Source organism: Tachysurus fulvidraco, chromosome 1, assembly GCF_022655615.1.
Source record: "Tachysurus fulvidraco isolate hzauxx_2018 chromosome 1, HZAU_PFXX_2.0, whole genome shotgun sequence".
Classification (NCBI taxonomy): Eukaryota; Metazoa; Chordata; class Actinopteri; order Siluriformes; family Bagridae; genus Tachysurus; species Tachysurus fulvidraco.
Window position 1 is genome coordinate 21,134,521 of NC_062518.1, and position 20,883 is coordinate 21,155,403.

General features: G+C 36.7%; 1 protein-coding gene across 1 annotated transcript in view; it reads left to right on the forward strand.

Moving 5' to 3' along the window:
- Positions 1–7,210: 7,210 nt before the first annotated feature.
- Positions 7,211–20,883, forward strand: part of clstn2a (calsyntenin 2a) — a 69,549-nt gene continuing 55,876 nt past the window's right edge. The window contains exon 1 of the mRNA XM_027148708.2: positions 7,211–7,466. Coding sequence (XP_027004509.1) covers positions 7,394–7,466 — 73 coding nt within the window. The 5' untranslated portion in view covers positions 7,211–7,393. The remainder of the gene's footprint in view (positions 7,467–20,883) is intronic.

Below are 20,883 nucleotides of genomic sequence, written 5' to 3' on the forward strand. Positions count from 1 at the left end.
TCACTGTAATTATATAACCATTCTTTTGTGATGTACAATTACAGTGCCAGAATGATCCTTGAATGATAATTGCATTCCTGTCTGACCAATCTGCACAAAATGCAATCAGTATAATTGAGCACATACATGAGGAATTCCCTACTGAAATGAACCCTCTATTTGCTATCCAGTGAATTTATGATGAAAACTGATGAGGCTTAGGTTTTATCCATATTGTATAGTACATATCCCCCTGTATATTTCGGTTTATAGTAATAACAATATACTGTTTATAGCACATACCCTTCTGTAAATTTTAGTTTATAGTAATAGTCATCTGTATACAGTATCATATTCATAACACATATATATTCATCTGTATATTATATTCATAGCACGCATAAAGTATATTCATTTGTATATTTTATTAATAGAACATACATATCTGTAAATTACTGTTTATAGTAATAGCCATATATTTTGTTACAACACATATCCTTCTGTAAATCTGTATATTATGTTCATAGTACACACACATCTGTAAAGCATATTACCACTTTATTTAACTTATGTAAATCTTATATACAGTTTATATATAAAACTGTATATCCTGCACTTGCTACTATTGCACTCTGGTTAGACCTAAACTGCATTTCGTTGCCTTGTACTTGTACATATGTAATGACAATAAAGTTGAATCTAATCTAATCTAATCTAATCTAATGGAATAGATAACATACCAGATAAAATGACCTATATCATTTTAAAGGTTTAAGTATCTTTGTTAAAAAATGAAAGTAATTCTTAAGGGGCACAACTAGAGATGTTCTCAAGACTTTTTATCAGTTTCTTTTCACTTGCACTAAAAAATCTATTATTTTATCAATGTTACTTGGTTCTGTTTCCCAAAAATACGAACAAACTAGATCAAGTAAATTATATCCCATCAAAGAAATCAAACTTATTCTTATCAGAAAGGTTTCCTTTCCCCGACCACACCATATACTCACCCACACCCTTCACCGCACACTCCAATGACCTAGACGAGTGCTTCCAGTTGGCAGGCCTGCAAGGCTACAACATTAAGAACATCTTAATGTTAAAACCTAATAATACAGGAGATTAGAGCAACAAGGTGGAACAGGATTTCTAAAACCTGTCCTGCTCTACGAGGTTACAGAAAAGGAAAAAAAAAAGGTCAATTTAATAAAAAGTTCTACAACTAAAACGATTTGTAAACATTACCTAAGGCTAACGTAAACGTTAAAGATGAGAATGCTGGCTATCTTGGAAGACAACCAAATAAAAAAATCTAAGAATAATATCAATAAATATTTATCTCATGTGTCCTATTTAACCCTACCACTTATACATAGGCTCTTTGTCCACAGCTTTCGCTTGACATGTTCACACTTGTTACAATAATTAGAGTAGGTTTTCATAAGTGTATAATTGCCTGCAGCATGCATCAAAGGGTGAAGAGGAATTAGCAAATGGCACTTCATTATCAAATTCAAAAACACTGGCTTCCTGTTTACAACCCAACAACAGACTACATAGCATGGCATGCATGCAAAAGTGCTAAAAGTTTAAATAAATAAATAAATAAATAAATAAATAAATAAATAAATAAATAAATAAATAAATAAATAAACAGGAGAGCACATAAGAGAATAATGAGGGAGCCTGATGGAGTGAGTGATGTTTTTTTAATCTAAAAATCTGTTCACAGCTTTTCTCACTAATGGCTCCAACACAAAAACGTGTCGATAAAGCACTTTTGTGAAAATGATGCCTATCCCAATAATCAGCTCCGGCATGAGCGATCCTTTAAAGCCCATACGCTCGCATGCTATTTGTGACTACAGTTTCACGGAAAAGGTTTAGAAGTAAAATCCTGGTACGATGTGGCATTTTTATGAGCATAATTTAACTGCTTAATATCCCAGCTTAATATTCAGTAATTCATCGTCAAGCGTATTATTCTGTACCTACAATGACAGGTATGTGGTTATTAGAGGGAGGAATGTGTTCTGGTCACTTGTATCCGACATCCGAGTATTTACTGATAACCTGCCTTACAGTGGATTATTTGGGATTGTTGTCAAACTAAATGGAACAGCACCACAAATAGTCAATAGAAAAATGCATAAAATCTTTTTAAAAGATGAACAAGTAATATAATATAACATAACATAACAGATATTGACCAGTGAAGCTCAAGCCATGAGCTTTTATGTTCTAGTTTTGTTTCATTCACCTGCCTTCAGTTGTTGCTAGCATAATTAAACACCTTTGTGTTTCCTTGCGAAGGCCTGCCAAATTCTGCAAAATGCTTCTTTCATGTGCTATTGGAAGCCACTTCAAAATTCTGAAGCAGTAATTAGGTCATGATCATGTCATGTTCACATGGTTTGTTGTCGGAAAAAGCATGAAACAAGGAAGGTGTAATTCCTTTTTTCTGTTTTTTTTTTTCTTGTGCTTTTATTTTGACACCATGACACATTACTCATTTAGCTAGCTTTGCTGACACTAATAGAATTTTGGTCAATTACAAGATAATGTACAACGATGCAGAGTATGTGAATGCTCCATAGTTTGCTGTGTAGATGTCTGAGTACTAATCTACATTGTTCGGATTTCGGCTTGGATGCCTGATGTGGATTTACCCTTTTGAACAAGGTTTTTGTTTTTAAGTAGTGGTTCTCAATCAAAATAATAATAACGTGCCTTAAATAATCGTTGGATTCTGTTTGTAAAATAAATGCGTTGGATCTTAGAGAGGTTGTGAGTCTTTTTTACAATTAAAGTGGTCGTTGAATATCAAGAACCTTGAATAACTTGTTGAATAACTGGCAACATGAACAAACATACATATAGAAAAAAGATTGTTGTTCACTCTTTTAACCTTAAAAATAGTAAAAATGCATGTAGAGTTAATGCCATTGGGTTTTGTGTGTAAGTAGCATATGTTTTTGTGTCTCAGGTGTGCATCACAATTATAAGTAAGGGATCAGGAGCCAATCTCAAATAAGCTCATAACAGACCTGAAGTGCTATATGCTGTAGGAAATTGAACTGAAATAAATAGTGTGTCTAATTTAGCTTGCTTTATTATTTATTAGTCATATTCCAAACAACCCCATTCCGTCCTCTGCATACACACACTGATCTCTCTCAAGGGCAAACATAACACAAATGACTGCAAGGAGGGAGAGTAACAGGTGTAGCAAGAAACACTGAGATATGTGGAGAAAGCTGGCAATAATGTAAAGTAAAAGTAAAGACTCGCAGTCCGTAGTCCATATACAGTACACTTACTGGATACTTTTGAGATTGGAGAAATCATCACCTGTATTTTTCCAATCGTCAACAGTCTAGTATTAGTTTTTGCCTAATATAGCTTTAGTTACTTTTTAGAATTGGAACTTAATGTGGATTTCTGTTGTTGTAGCCTCAAGGTTTGATGTGTTGTTCATTTTTGAGATGCTTTTCTGTTCACCATAGATACAAAGAGTAGGTTTTTTTTTTGAGTTACTGTATAGCCTGCCTTTCCCTCTGGCCTCTCTTATGAAATAAGGATGTTCTGTAGAAATGTCACTCAGGATGCCTTTCACACCATGAACTTTTGAGACTTGTAAATAAAAATCCCTGTAGATCAGCTTTTTAAACACTCAAACCAGCCCATGTGCCAAGGTCAAAGTCACCATTTCCCAATCTAATGTTTGAGGTAAACATTAACTGAAGCTACCACGTGATTGGTTTATGCTTGGTTTTGTTAAAGTTTACCCACTATTGGCAATTAAAAATAAACAGGTTTTCAACGAACAATTTAAGTGCTTCATAGATTCTCAGATTCTAATGGGACTCTAAATTGTCATTAAAGCTGGCTTTACACGTTTAGCCCAGTTTTCCTGTTGCAGGCGTGACAATAAAAAATTAGAGGGACAACAAATGCCTGGTCAACTACCCAACAAACATGACTAAAAATGCTTCCGAGATCAGACAAGCTCGGGCATTCTCAGAGTGGAATGGCCGTAAGCGAGAGGAAAGTTTGAATGGAACCCATTTATAAATTGTTTTGTTTACTGTATATAATAAATTTCTATATTTAAAGGATCAATAAAACTAAAAGATTTGGAAATCAGATCGAATATTATGTTTGCTATGTAGGATTAACTTTTGCAATCCCTGTACTATTGCATCCACCTCCAGAGTTATCAAGTGGGTACCGTCTGTCCTCACTGTTTCGGAGTACTCAACATTTAGAGCATTTGGCAGTCACACTTATCCCGAGCGACTTATAATGACTTAGTTAAGGGCTTTGTTTAAGGGTCTAGTAGTGGCAGCCTGGTGGTCCCTGCATTTGAAAGCACAACCTTTCAATCAGCGGATCCAATGTCTTAACCCATGAGCTACCACTTGATAAACCATGAGATGTGATGTCCTGAATCACTCCCTTTGACACTTTGGGTTCAGGAGGGGTCTTTACTCTTCATCTAGGAAAGGAGTGTCCGATCTTATCCAGAATGTAGGTGCAGGGTTTTGTTTCAACCAAGTAGAAGCACAAAAATTAAGTCTCTTGAAAGCCGAGATCAACTGATTAGACAGCTGGTTTGGCCCTTGCTTGATTGGAATGAAAATCTTCATCCATACCCACACCAACACCAGTTATTGAAAGCCACTGGCTACTCTACTCAACAATTTTGGAAAGGGTGCTAGTTTTTTGATGATGTTTAAGGCTTCGTTTTCATATCATTTTTAGAAGCCTGGTTGTTGGTTCTTTCCAGAAAACTCTAAGCCTGATCATGCCTGCCGAGTCAATCACAATTAGAAACAAAGCTTATGACCAGCATCTACCAATTGTGGCCTGCTGTCAGTTGGCCAGTCTAGCAAGGTTGAATTGATCAAGGGGTACACAGTGTATTGTTGTTTATATATTCTTACACCCATGTTTGCCATTGTTTCACCAGTTTAGGCTTGTTTTATAGCCAACCAGAAGGTGTTTCCGTTTTCCCAGGGATCAGCTGAAGAAGGATGTTGGATTTCTACAATATCCTTGACTGATATTTAAGGTTATTTAATGTGGTGGCTGACTGGATTACACTGTTTCTATTGCTTCGTTTGTCCATAGCTATTGCCATCCATTGAATCGGTCAAGTCTCACAGGGTGTCAAAATTAGTACAAAAAAGACATTCTTTCTCCTACTTCTCTGGCCTTGCAGCTTTTTTCCTCAAAAAATATCAAAAGAGAAATTATTTGCTGGATAAGTTCTATAGGCATAATTGATTCAGCCACACAGTGGAATTTTACCTTGTACCTCACCGTGTTCAAAAAGAACCGAGACAAGGTTTTCAGCATGTAGTAAGCAACATTGTGCAATTTCAAATTTGAGCTTATGCAATTTAGCTGGTGCATTACAAATTATACAGGAGAACTTTTCCCAATGCTACTGGTCACGTTTGTTTACAGGCCACTATTGTCGACAGGTTACACGGCCCAAAAAAAGGGAATCAAAAATTTGGCACAAGTTTATATCAAAAAATTCTAAACACAGGTACAGTATATGACAGTTAGAATAAAGCAACTCAAAGGGAATAGTGAATAGTGAAGGGTGTTCCTAATAAAGTGGACAATGTGTGTATGTTATGAGTGATGATTACTTGTGTTTTAATTAGATAGAGATTGTCCATATATATATATTTTACTTGGTAACGTATATTTTAAGGAAGCGTCTCTGAACACCTCACCTCTGGCCAATGAAGGTGACTTTTTTTTTTACTCTAAAGAGATCATTGATGCTTTATTACCATGGTTTTCAGAAATATAGTTGGACATTTTGGCTAGCAGGTGGCAACGGTGGCGATTAAAATAGTACCACCACCATCACTTGGAATCTTCATTTACCACAAGCAAGATAAAATAATAAAAAAAATAAATAAAATAGTATTGCGATGTAGGACCCAATTTCTATGGACACAGAATAGAGTAAATGATGGTATCGAGTGGGGAAAAATGGTTTTGTAACATCAGCAACTGAGTAATAAAAGACATCAAACTCTTTTTCTGTACCTTTGCAGTATGCCATAGATAGAGCTTCCTGATCAAAGATATAAGAATAATTTACAATTATATTTATAAATTCTTGCCACTTATCCATCTGCACATTTGTTCGGTTATCTAATCGGCCAATCATTTTGGAGTTGAGCAAAGCAATAAACGAATCTCATGTACTTAAAGGCATGTTGTAACTAAATAAAATGGAAGCCATTATGGGAAGATAGGAAGAGGAAATGTTTAACCTCTAATGATTGGATATCAATGGAAAGATGATAGATAGTTACTAAAATAGTAAATACGTAGTCTATGGCCCTATTCGGATGGGATTAGTTTTACGTGGGGACGTGGGGGTAGAGTAATTATTACCAGAGCTTCTCTGTGATTTTAGTCCCGTCTGAATGTGCCATCTCAGTAATCATTACAGACAATGTCAAGATTACGGCGACTTTTACCTTCTGTAAAAGGGTCCGGAAAAATTACCTCAGGTAACCCTAATCCCGTCCTAATAAACCCGCTGTAAATATGTACGGTAAAATTCCGTCATTTCCTGTTTAAAAGTTTTGCAAGCATGGAGGCGCTTGAAACAGGAAGCAACGTCATATGCACATGACGACAAGGAGGTTACTGTGGTGCGTAAAGCGAGTTACCCCTCCCACTTCTGCTAGTTTTACTGAGATTTCTTGTCCCGTGCGAATTGGCCAATTAATATTACAGACATCCTGAGGTAAAATTGCATTACTCCACGTCCCCACGTAAAACTAATCCCGTCCGAATAGTGCTTATGTCTCGGGAGGCTATAACAGTGTTCATGGCCTAGACCAGAATAAAGTGTTTACTGAAAATCAAATAATAATAATAATAATAATAATAATAATAATAATAATAATAATAATAATAATAATAATAATAATAATAAATCAAAGAAATATAAACTGCTATGTAGGTGTATACGTTTACATAGGCTATTACCGTATAGCAACGTACTATGTTTCTAAAGGCTACTCAGCAGTAGATAAAAATTTGTTATTAATGTTTCATTAAAGCTACATAATAGTTTGATGGGAAAAAATATATGATAAAAATGGTCTGGTCACATGCACGCATGTGACGTAGGAGGCAGCACCGGTTGTGTTTTTCTCCCGCGCGCACAGAGACTTCACTCAGACTCCATCCCTCCGCGTGCGTTTCTGCATTCGCTGTTAGGAAGGAGGGACTCGCCTTTACACACACACTCTCTCTCTCTCTCTTTCACACACACACACACACACACACACACACACACACACACACACACACACACACAGAGAGCGATACCGAGCATGGAAAAGAAGTGTGAATTTTGGCTCTCGTCATCATGAAGATGGCTGTGATCGGTGCACTACTGATTTTTGGGCTTTTTAGCTCGAGCTCCATCCTCGCTTTCAAAGGTAGGAAAACTCAGCATGAGAGCAAAAGCGCGCGCATTCATTAAACAGCCGTTAGACATGTGACCGGTCCAGCTGTTATCTTAATTTCTGCATTTTTCTTGCTGGCTTGATGGGGGGGTGGTGTTTAAGAACACTTTAAGATGATCCAAGTTTCCCAAATCATCCAATAAGTCTTATCTTTGATTATGAGGCATTGACACAAATAGGCAGATGAGCTGTGAAGGATGCTGCGACCATAAACCAAGCTATATTTCTGTCTATTTTAATATTTCTATATTTAATATGTTCATCACAACCAACAAAGTGTTAAAAGTTTGGCAGTTTAATTAAACTTTTTGCCTTTTGGGGGTCTATAAGAATAAAGAGACCATGGATATCCACCTTTTAAGGACAACAACCTCCTAATCAATACAAAAATTGTCAGAATGTATATGAATATAAAAAAAGCATTATTCATAATAATAATAATAATAATTTATAATCGCACCCTTCAGTGTCATCCAAATGAGGTTCTGGTTCCTATCAAGGTTTCTTTCTCTTCCATCTAAGGGAGTTTTTCCTTGCTGCAATCACTTCAATCACCTCAGGCTTGTTTTTTGGGGATAAATACAAACACATTTAAATATAACTCTAGCATAGCATTAATCTTGAACTTCTGTATAATATTAAACTTTTCATACTACATTTCTAATGTTCTGTAAAGCTGCAATGAAACAATGTCCATTGTTAAAAGCGCTATACAAACCAAATTAAAATAGAAATGAATTGTGTACTTGAAGAGAAAACCAGCTCATTTCAGTGAAATGAAAATGAAAAGATATTCAAGTGCTAATTCATTCATTCATTCATTCATTCATTACGTAATTTACATTTAAGTAAATAAATAACTAATATCAAAGAAAATTATCTGATATACTGTAGGTTAAAATCTTTGAAAAACATAAATCAGGGTCTCACTCTTAGGTCTGTTTGGTCAAGAATCAAAAATTCAATCACAAATAATCATAGACACAGAAATGTAGCCTAGTTACAAATTTCTTTTCAATACAATAGCAAAAAATATTAGTATTCAATAAATTCTTATTTGGTATATAAAGATGAAGCTGTTAAAGGAATGAATTAAAGTCCATATTGAATCGCCGGTGTGCATGTGATGAATCTTTAGTATCTTAATAGCCCTAGAGCTACAAGGCTATCATATGTAATGGAAGCTTATATAAAAACTGAAGAAAAAAAATAATAAAATACAAATAAAAAAGGTCTAGGTTAATAAATAATTATTTATTTTCTCCATAACCATGGTTAAAAAAATCTTTTTTTTCTTTCTTTTTTTATTTTAGACTTTTTAATTACTTTGCTAATATGCGTTAATATTTTGAATTTCAATATCTGCAAAATGAATTCTGAAGCAAAGTAAGCTATGGACTATTTTGAGTAAATAGTGGTGGAACGATATAATACAAATGGCATTGGATAGCAATTGATTGATTGATTGATTGATTGATTGTTTGATTGATTGATTGATTAGTTGTTTACATATGAACCTTTTCATCCCACCCCAAAATGTCTTTTGTTTTATTTTATTGCTATTTTGTCTTCTACAAACCTGGAAAAGGTTATGTCCCAAAAAAGAATACTGCATCCCTGTATCTATAAACATGGGAAGAAATAGAAAGAAGAGGCACATAAAGCACACAGCAGAGCAATATATGAAAGAGAACAGCGAGACACAAGTGCACGGGTGTAAAAGAGGGCAAGATTTACGACAGACCTTTCTCCGAAAACCGAGCATTAGTTAAAAGCTGAATAAATCGTGTTGACTTATCTTGAGATGCTGCATAATTCAAGCTTTTTGTTCTTTGACTTGGAGACAAAAGTGTTTTTTAAATGCATTCTCCTCTGCATGACTGTTGTTGTTATGGGAGCGATTCAATGCCCTGGTTTAAAAAAAAAAAATAAAAATGGGGGGTGATTCGATTAAGTGTATTCGATCCTATCCTAATATACTCCTGTATTTTCATATCTATTTAACACTAAATGCACCACAAGGTTGTTGAATGGGATCAAGTCAGCTCAATGGCATTGCCCTGTCATTATTTGGCCCTGCCAAACACCTCCTAACTCCTTACCAGATGTCTCTGTTTCTTAGTTGTCCAACATCTTGATCCATTATCTTCAGCAATATTAAGTACAGGAAGTGAAGAAAGGCAGACAGGAAGGCAGAGAGAGAGAGCGAGAGAGAGAGAGAGAGAGAGAGAGAGAGAGAGAGAGAGAGAGAGAGAGAGAGAGAGAGAGAAAGAGAGGTTGTCAAAGTGAAAAATAAAAGCTAGGACAGCTTGATATAATTTCTGGCCCGGCATCTCCTACAGGTCAGCTCTGTCCAGTCTATGCAGAAAAAACACTGCATGCTCAGCTACACTTTCATTAACCCACATGAACACCGATGCATACCAGAGGTGGATATTATCAGTAACCCAGACACCGGTGGCAGGCAGATTTTTGCACCCTGGATGTTTTATTTGGAGTTGCCTGGAGGACAGGAAGGTTTAACAGTCATCGTGATTTGCATGGAAAGAGCGACTCTTGGCTTCTCTGCACAGTTCCCTTTACGTACTGTATGTTCTCCAAGACAATGAGAATCAAACTCTTAATACAAATCGTGAATTTTTGTGCTAAAACGTATGTAACGTGATGTACCTTAGTGCTCCAAAGTTGTCTCCGTCCGATTACATCCCATAGCAGCTCTCTTGTGGTTAAACATATGCACAGATTCTAGCCAAACTCCAATTACATATTTTACAAAAAATTCAGAGCTGAAACACTACCAACTTACTTCCTTACTACCTGTGTCTCTTCCAGGGCATGAATACAAGTGTAATTATATCATTATACTGTCTATTTGTTTTACCTTTATTCTGTATTAATCCAAACGATTAGCTGACTAGCTTAAATATACTGTACTGCTATATTATAGCTACAAGCTAGCACATTTTAGGCTAGTTTCCAGTTGGCTTCTATTGGTGTAATTGTTGCTGTAGTTAAAAATGAATGATTAATCCAAGCAACTATGAGGACATTTGGTCCCCACAAACGGCTAAAACATATTGTGGTGTGTTTTTAATAATGTACACAATGGAGCAGTAATTAAGTCAATTATGGAATTCCCTCCACTATAAGATGTGTGTTTTTTTTAAATATATAGATCTGTCGTTATAACTACAGTACAGCAAGTTATCTCTCGTGAGCAGATATCATCCATGTAGTGAAATAGGGCTTCTGTCTTGCTTAGCGATTTGGGTCAGCTATGTCTAAACCTGAGGCCAACAATGTTTCGGTATGTGTTCCTCTGACCTTCACTTCACATGTCAGTTCACAGCAAAATGGTTTTCATTTATGTGTGTGTTTTGTGTGTGTGTGTGTGTGTGTGTGTGTGTTTGTGTGTGTGTGTGTGTTGTTTGGTGAATTCAGAGATCTAAAATTGTACAGATGACCTAAACTGTTCAGATTGGGTTGTGATATTCGGGACGGAGGTTGAAGTCTGCATTACACACACTGACCTTTGACAATGTGTGTGTACATGTGTGTGTCTGAGAGAGAGAGAGAGAGAGAGAGAGAGAGAGAGAGAGAGAGAGAGAGAGAGAGAGACCAGATATATGGTTTTGGCAAGCACACTATTCTTGTTGAATCTAAAAGGTTCCATTAAACCGTTTCACAAATCCCTGCAGGAGTTCTCTCTTTTTAATGCACTCGTGTTGAATCAGAGTTTGATCTGTAGCTTTGTTAAGCAAGCCACAGCACCGGCAGGAACAGCAAATCATAATCCTACTATGTTAGTCCATGTTATATGACATCGCAGAGGTATAGCTCGGAGAGGTTTTTAACTCCTAGGTCATTTTCACCAAGCTTCTTTCCTTCTCCGATTAGAAGCACACCCTTGAGAATGTCTGAGGCTTGTGACTGGATGGCGAATGTATAAAAAAAGGTGGCTTTTCAGTGTGGCATGTAGGTATTGTGTTTCTAATGGAATTCAAACCCTTTATATATATGATTTCAGTCTTACCCCAGGAGATTATCCTTGTGGGGACTTTTTATACAGGGAAAAAATATACATATCAAGTAGACACGTAGAGTCATGAAGTATGACCCCATCGTAACCAGAAATTAACCCAAGTCGAACCATGACCTACCTACAGTACAGTAGCCTACCCAGGAGTCTTAAAGAATAGTGATAGGTATGGGATCGTGTACTGTAATTGGTTAATAATTTCACAGATTACAGTACATTTGGCTAATGCAATATAATAGAAAGTTTGTTTAGTAAATAATCCTCCCTGCTAAAAAGACGCAACAATTTTTGATGATGACCCTAAAAGGATTTCTAGAGCTATGTATCATACATGGTATCGTATTGTATCGTATCGTACCCACAGAGATTCTGTCCCATATCTAACAATGTTAGGTTATTGGTGTCTACATGAACTTAGTCGTAGGAAGAAAAAAAACATGCGCTCTAACACTTAGACAACTGCAGTCTGGCGATCGCTAGTGACACTGAGGCGAGGCATGTCGAGGCAATGTAACATACGATATACAAATCTGCTAAAATTGCCCGCCGAATGAAATTTGAAATATTTTTACAATTTTGTCGTATCGCTATCGTCCATCATAAGATTGAAAATTCGTAAGTCAAACTATCTTAACTCAGGGAGTATCTTTTTGTATCTCTCTCTCTCTCTCTCTCTCTCTCTCTCTCTCTCTCTCTCTCTTTCTATATATATATAAATACATACCATGGACAGAGCCTCAGTGTTATGCTGAGTGGAGAGTTTAAGGGCTGGATGTAGACCATCGCTGCTGCAATGTGCTTCACAATTCAAGGAGAAATTTCACTTTGCTGACTATAAGCAACTCTTTGTAGGGTGCACACACACACACACACACACACACACACACACACACACACACACACACACACACACACACACACACACACACACACAAGATTAAGATGTCAAGGAAACACCTTACTAGTAGACTAGTAAAACATTCTTCACCTTATTTTTACCAGGGATTTAGGTAAGTCTCTATGTAACTGAACATAATATCTCACAGTAATTCCACACTTTTTGTACTTAACACAGAGGAGGTTGTTCTTGAGGTGGGGCAGATAGATATCATGTCTAGACTTTACCAAATGCATCCTTGCGTTTTTAAAAATATGGAGCATCGGTAATATGTTAGCATACGGAATAAATATTTCACTTCTGCGAGCACTGAGCTCTGAGACACTTTGTCACAGTGTACATTTTGCTCTAAATAAAAGACAAAGCAAGGAAATGATGATCTTTACCTGTTTTTAAAGCCTAATTCAAACCCACTGACCACCGCGAATGCTTATTTGAATCGTCACGGTTATCTAAACAAGCAGATAACTCGAGCAAAGAATCAAGGTACTTCTGATGCAGTGTGATTATCTCTTTGTATTCTTTCTCCCTGCTTAATTGCACTGGGACAATGTTCCTCCTTGTCATTCTTTTTCAGTCCCAGTGAGGAACAACAGGTGTAGCTTACTATGCAGCTGTAACCTCCATCAGCTTGATCAGTGTCAGGAGCAAAACACTGTCATTAAGATTTTTTTTCAATTTTTGTTTTTTTTTAAGGGTGGGAAAGGAACACTTTTTTTTTTTTACATTTGTTTCTGAGATAATATGTGATAGGCTTCAGGGCTAAGCTGTAGAGTGTGTGTGTGTGTGTGTGTGTGTGTGTGTGTGTGTGTGTGTGTGTGTGTGTGTGTGTGTGTGTGTGTTTACCTGCACACACTCCCCCTGAGTGCTCATTACTCATGTTTAGAGCTGATATCCCAGGCTGAACACCTGCGCCACGATGCTCCCAGGTGAACACTACATTCGCTAAGTAAGGAAGTTCTCCTCTAGATCTTCTGCTCTCCTCTCATTGCCATTCCAGCGTGGGATGTTGTGGGTTGCCATTGGGGTCACGATGATGTTTCTAATATAGTTCCTAAGCTGTTTTGCCTTTCACAAACAAAAAATATCAAGCATAAAACCAACAAATCAGGACATTACTAAGAAAAAACAGAGCAATATTGAAGAAGCACCTAATTAAGAGAACAGAGCGGTTAGTCTTACAGTCAGTATTGTATGTTTTTTTTTGTGTGTGTGTACTATTATGTTCTCGTCTCTCAAACATGGATTTCTCCTCCTCCTCCTCCTCCTCCTCCTCCTCCTCCACCCTTTAACACACACGCTTCCTCAATCCAGGCATTGCTGACACAATAACATCTCTCCGCAATTATATTATCAGAGAACATAATGTCTTATTTGCACAAGGTGATTTGATTAGCTATATGTTTATTTATTTATTTAGTCAGTTATTGTGATCCTGCCATTTCCACTGCTTCCTGTTCAGGGCCTCACGGAGACCCTTAGAGAGTCAGGTCCTCGAAATGGATCATGATACCCTGCTGATACAAACCTACACCGGATCAGATTCTTTCTAGCCAATCTGGAAAAGACACCAACACTGGAAAAGATAATCAGGAAAGGTTTATATTTCTTGTTTAGTTGTCCGAATGTCGCTGACTGGGGAGCCCGGCCATGTCAGTTGAGTTGGCTTGTCTAGAAAGTGCGGAGGAAGATTTATGACTCACAGTGTACACAGTGTTCTGGCACAGATAGGGCAGAGGATCCAAAAATTCTTTATGCTAGCTTTTTATGGTAGAGAAGCTGACACAAGAAAGAGAGACAAGAAACACAAAGAAAGAATCCTACTGGATTGAGAGCTGGGGACTGAGAAGGTCAGTGAAGGGCGAATGGCTTGTTCATGGAACCAGTCTGACTTTTGCTTCATCATTGCTGGATATACGAATTATAAACTGGGTTACAAAATCTGTTGTAATAAAGGGAGAAAGTTAAGTGATATTTTAGACCAAGAAAAATTCCCCACATCATAACATAACCACCACCAGCCTGACAAAGGGAAAGAGACTGTTTGTCACGTAAACTTTCCAGAACTGAAAAATCTGTCAGCCATGATACAAAATGGTCAGCCATGATATAATATAAAGTAAACAGGATTTAGAACCTTCTCAAGCACTCAACAAAAGCGGCTTGGAAGTGTTGAGGCTTGAAACTCTAACCTTCCAATTAGTAACCCAGAGGCTTAACCATTTGTACAAAAATGTCCATATAGCTTGTACAGACAGGGACATTTTGAAGTGCTGGGGATTGAACCTTCCAGTCAATAAGCGAGTGACCCTGGGACAAGTGCGATTGTTCCTGGTGTTGGTCTGGTTTCAGATTCACTTGGATTCTGTTAAACCCTGGTGAATTTGTGTTCATTTTATGTCATGACAGTTAGCTATCTATGGAGAACCATATGGACTCAATTTTTCTTGGTGCATGTACCTCTTCTACAATATTTTCTTGCCACTCACATGGTAAACGGAATTGCAGCACAGTTACATTACATTTACAGCATTTAGCAGATGTCCTTATCCAGAGCGACTTACATTTTTATACAACTGAGCCATTGAGGTTCCTTGCAGAGGGGCCCAGCAGTGGAACCTTGGTGGACATTGGAATCAAACTCACAACCTTCTGATTGGTAGCCCAACACCTTAACCCCTAGGCTACCACATCCACAGATTCAGTGCGACCAAACTCACACTACCTCGGGTTCTGTACCACAGTGAACTTCTTGCTCCGCATGACAGCTTTCTTATTAGCAGTTTTTCATGCAAATCCCTGCTCTGTTTCAGACTAAACTGCCGGTGTGAAAGCCGCCTTAAACGTTGAGCCTCTGCTGCCCTAGATGTTTGGGTCCATGCCAGGCAAATCGGCACTGATAACCATGCTATGATGAAAGTCACTGGGTGGACATTAAAAGAAGCTTTTGGCCTGTTTGTTTTCCTCAGTAACACTATTCTATCAACATTTAACAATATATTATTAGCGAGACTAAATCTTTCTAACAAACTATGTTTACAGCAATAAATGCAAAATATCAGCATCCAACAGGCACGATAATTCCCGAACCTCTTCAAGGACAGCTTATCCTTTTACCCGGAAGAAAAAATAAATCTCTGGCAGGATTATGATATAAATCAATCTGTGTTCTGGACACTTATATCCAGGAGCTGTGGCTCCAAGCTGGGCATGAGCATGACCTACAGATCTCAGAAACGTTTTTCAATATAGGCAAGATGAAGCATATGTCACCATATCTTTGGAGTTTTGTCAGCACTGGGTTATTTAGCATCTCCCAGTTATGGAGGTAAAGAACGACGAGAAAATCCAAACTTTGGCTACGTGACTGCATTCCACTGCTCAAGCTGCTAGTCTTTGCTTTAGAGACTTTAACTGAATTACAGTAAATCATAAAACAATGCACGCTTCTCCACTGCATGCCAGCAATAACTGTTCCTATATCCCCAAGACTATGCAGCTCTAATCTTTTTTTTTTCTTTGATATTGGCTACAAAAATATGAACTCTCACAACAGCCTGGTGTCATTCAAATAAGCATTTATTGTCTTTATTGTGACTGTGCGGAAGATGAATCATGTTTTTTTTTAAATGTCAGGTCTGGTGGCGACCGCAGTGCTCGATCCATCTTTTTATGATGCTTCATAACATCATACTCTTTGGATGTAATATTGTCAAATGTTATATATATATTAGGGCTGGGCGATATGGCTGAAAACTGTATCACGATATCAGTGTTTCATATCGGTCGATATTGATAATTATTGATATTTTTATGACCCATTTAAAATAAGGACCAGGAGAAAAATATATTACATTTAAACATTTTTATTTGTAACTTAACCTTCCTCTGATCAGAATCCCTTCAGTTATTAAGACAGAAATGTCAACAACCATGGAAACCTCAAATAATTCAAATGGAAACATAAGTCTAAAGTCACAAAAAACCCTTAACAATTATCTCTTAACATTTAAGGTGCAAAATGAAATAAAATGTAAGAAATGCTTACATGATACTGATACATGATTGGCTGTTAGCGTGTCACTCCCTATGTTGCTAGGTTACCAGAGATTGAGTACCTTTGTTAATGCAACATTCGCAACCTCTGTTTCCTACCGACGAAGAATAAAAAATATTGAACGTTTTATCAAACACATTTTTTATCGATATCGATCATGTTTCAATCGCGATAAATATCATTATCGTTTTCTTGCCCAGCCCTAATATATATATATATGTACACACACACACATACTAGAGAAATGTCCATCATTAGGTCCAACCTGGTCCAATCAGGTTGGACCTAATGTGCTTTTCTCCTCATGTAGCCCATTGCATGGTTTGTTTTACATTCTGAGATGCTTTTCTGCACACCACAGATGTATAGAGTAGTTTGAATTGAACCTTCCTGTCAGCTCAAACCAGTCTAGTCATTCTCTTCTGCTGATGCTGTTTCCATCCTGTCTTCTCCAAACTCTGTATAATGCTGTGTTTGAACATACCAAGAAATCTTTCATTTATGAAATACTCAGACTAACCCATCTGGCACATAGAAAGAACTATGAAGCAGCATGATATTTTTATGGCTTGTGTCTCAAAACCCAGTTCCTTTTTCCTTTTTTTTTTCGAACAGACCTTCTGCTTGCAATAAAATGTGCCGCTTCTGATAATGATATGTAAAACAAAAAGAAGAAGATGAAGAAGCTGCTTTTTCAAAGTCCCTTATGTTCTTTTCACACTGGATTGCGACAAAATGCAAATCATCTTCAGACACCCTTGTGCAGTGGGAAAAATCACAGCATATTAAAAGCATCTCAAATCAACGCATACAAAAATCTACTCAGTTTGTCTTATCGGAAAAGAAGCTTTAAGCGAAAATTGGTCTTTTGAAAATGCGTATGGTTTTTAATAAGGTTTCTGGCATCTTTATTAGGAATTAAGCTATAGTGGTTGGGGAAACTGCAGATTGTGGTATCATTCGCACTGCAATCAGCTTGAATCTTGGTTTCCAATCAAAAGCCACATCATTATGATTGCTGAACATTAATGTGCACATGGCACAGGAACTTGGCCTGGACTTCAGGACCAGCTTCCTGGCCAAAAAACCTCCCAGCAATGTCCTCCTTTCCTGTGGAAATTGAAAAGGGAACCCATCCTACCGCCACTCGTTACTACATTTGACCGCCGAGAGCCGTCTGAGCAGCTGTATCATTGTCTGATCTCTGAATAAGAAAGCTCATAGCAGATCTCTATCCCTTTCTCTCTCTCGAACACTTTCAATAAACACAGAAAGCCTATTCACTGCTATTCAAACCTAGACACTACTGCCAGACTTAATTATGATGCTTTAGTTTCAAATTCCTAGCCATAGTATGACTAATCCAGAATACTTCAATTAAGGAGCAGTTTCAAATGAATACACACGCCCTGTGGTTTTAATATTATTAGTAGTAGTATTTTAAAATCTTGCCTAATGACAACAAAGCAGAGGCAGAGCTGCATTTCTAATGGTGCTAACTTTATAAATATACAGTCCCGCTAACCGTGCGATAGTCTAGGAAAATATATAAGGGATATATAAGGGTTAAGGGATGATAAATCTATAAGGGTTTAGGAATTTAAAGTATACAGTAACACCTCGAGATACGAGTTTAATTCGTTCCTTGTCCTTGCTCGTATCTCAATTTGCTCGTATCTCAAAGTAATTTTCCCCATTTAAATTAATCGAAATGCCATTAATCCGTCCCAGCTCGCAAAATTCCACTCCAGTTGTTTTGTTTATATGTTTTGAATATGAAAAATGTACAGTACCTGTATTTATAAATGACAAATATTGTATAAAAACATATAGTAATAAAAGAGAATGTTAAAAGAATAAACTGGTTTTACTATAAAGTGTATTATTTACCTTGGAGATCAGATGACTTGAGCTAACGGCAAACTTGAGATACACTTAAATGGAACGTAACTAAACTTCACTAAAATTAATGAACTTAAATGAAATTCTCTTAACTTAACTGTTGTTGTCTTTGATTGGCGATGTCAATGCACTCGTATCTCGAGGTATCACTGTATAAGGGTTTAGGGATTATAAATATATAAGGGTTTAGGGATTTACATAAAGAGTCCTGCTGTGTAAATGCATTAATAAATATATATTATTCATGTAAAAGCATTTTTTTAAAAATATGAAACAACACTTTTGTAATGTATTACATTGTCATTTAAGGAAGGAATAAAACAAGGTTTATCCAAGGTTTAAGGGCCTTGCTCAGGGGCCCCAGCAGTGGCAGCTCGGCGGACTTTGGATCTGACCTCACAACCTTCGGGCCAGTAGTCAATAGACATGTCCTATTTTTGATCAGTTTATAGCCAGATTTGAATGTCCTGGAACATCTTTCCCTAAACATCTAGCTTTGATTTGTCTCTCTCTTAAATAAGACTTAAACAATGCAGATGATCAAATCAGATACAAAGTACTGAGACTGTAGACTTTCTAGGGATCAATACAAATACATTTAAATATAAGTAGTCTAATTTTAATCTTGAACTTTTTTCTTAGCCAAGTATTTTAGATTTTCTTTCATTATACGGCCTTTACCTTCTGATAACCATTAAAACAATGTGTCAGATTTTCTCTCCAGTACAATACAGTTCTTGGCAATCAGTAAGAATGTTTCAGCGAGTTGTAAGGCTCTTTATGAGGTTCGAATTGTTCAAGCTACCCAATCTACAAATCTCTGGATCCATTTGAAGGTGATTCGGTCCTCATATTTCTGGCTTCACTGGGTCTCATTCCATTTAACTACCCTATTGGTAACGTTCCTGATTATCTGTTGTACTTTTGGCTCTCTTTGGTCCACCCCGCCTTATAGACACACTCCATCGCTCTAGCCGCAATATCAGTGAAGCTAAACTAGCGCTGTTTTTTTTTTTTTTTTTTTACCCGCTCGAGATAACACATATTACTTACTCTCTCTTTATCTAACTTCTCTAACAAGCAGAAGCTCGGATTATAGAGAACCCTGCCATGACAAACTTTTATTCCAAAGTTATATCTCAGCGTTTGGAGATTAGCTTGTACTTCTTCAAAGTTCATTAATTTCCACCAGCTCAGCAGATAACAGGGTGAGTTTCATCACTCGGAGCACCGCTTCTCTACTTCACTGACTAGATACGCATTGAAATCAGATTCAGGCATTAATTATTTTAAAAGCAGAACATTTTAACATGTCAGGCTGTATGTTGTAGATGATCATCTGTTTAGATTAGAAACATCCAGTGCTTATTTATCTGTAAAGTATCAAGGCTCTTTGGTGTGGTTGATGGAAAAATTAAAGGCTTAGTTTAGCGTCGGAGGGAGCGGATTGTTATTAGATTAGCGTGCTTCAAAAGTATGTTTTTATTCCTTTCGGATCAATCCTCGCCATGTTTACATCCCTCTCTTTCTTTTTCTTGTACGTCATTTACAGATATCAACAGTTAGTTGAATAGTTTTAATCACAATCGTCTTAAAGAGAGAGATATTGTAAATAAATATACATTTGAAGGTTAATACGGGGGAATGATGAGTTTAGAAGATAAGCGATATGATTATAGACGTGACAGTAGTCATGTTACATGTGACCACTGATGGAGAAAGAAAGAAAGAAAGAAAGAAAGAAAGAAAGAAAGAAAGAAAGAAAGAAAGAAAGAAAGAAAGAAAGAAAGAAAGAAAGAAAGAAAGAAAGAAAAAGAAAGTGAAATAAGGAAAGAGAAAGAAAGAAAAAGAAAGAAAGAAAGAAAGAAAAAGAAAGAGAAGGAAAGAAAAAAATAAATTACTGAAGTAATTAAAATGTTAAAATTAAAACACCATTTTCTAGATTCTATACTTTGTGGTATGGTTTTTGATTAGAACGTTAATATGTTTTTATTGGTCTATTTGCTTCTCAACAAGCTCCATTTGGGAACCCAAGTTCAGCCAAAAAAATGTAATAAAATAATAAAAAAAATAAAGCCTTAAAAAACCTTCCTAAGGATGTGAACTAGGTCCCTTTGATATTAAACAGCAGTTTCAGTTCAGTTTCAGCCAGAACTCAGCTCTGATTTAAATTAACCCACTGCAGAAGGTGCTAAAATATGTAACACGCTACACATTTCTGGTCTCAGAAAGCATTTCTTTTATTTACTCATACATTTTATTGATTTATTTTTTCATGGGAGCTGGCTAAATTGACATGAGAGATAGGAAAAACAGCATTAGAATTCAGTGTGCTGTAGTTCATTGTGTTCTAGATAATAGTTTTATTTTATTTCATTTTTTTTTTGCTTTTTGTTGGTAATAAAATAAAATATTATGTAAACTCCTTTCCACAAACCACACATCAGCGACTTCCCGGGACTGTTTTTAAAATCAATCAATTTTATTGTAATTA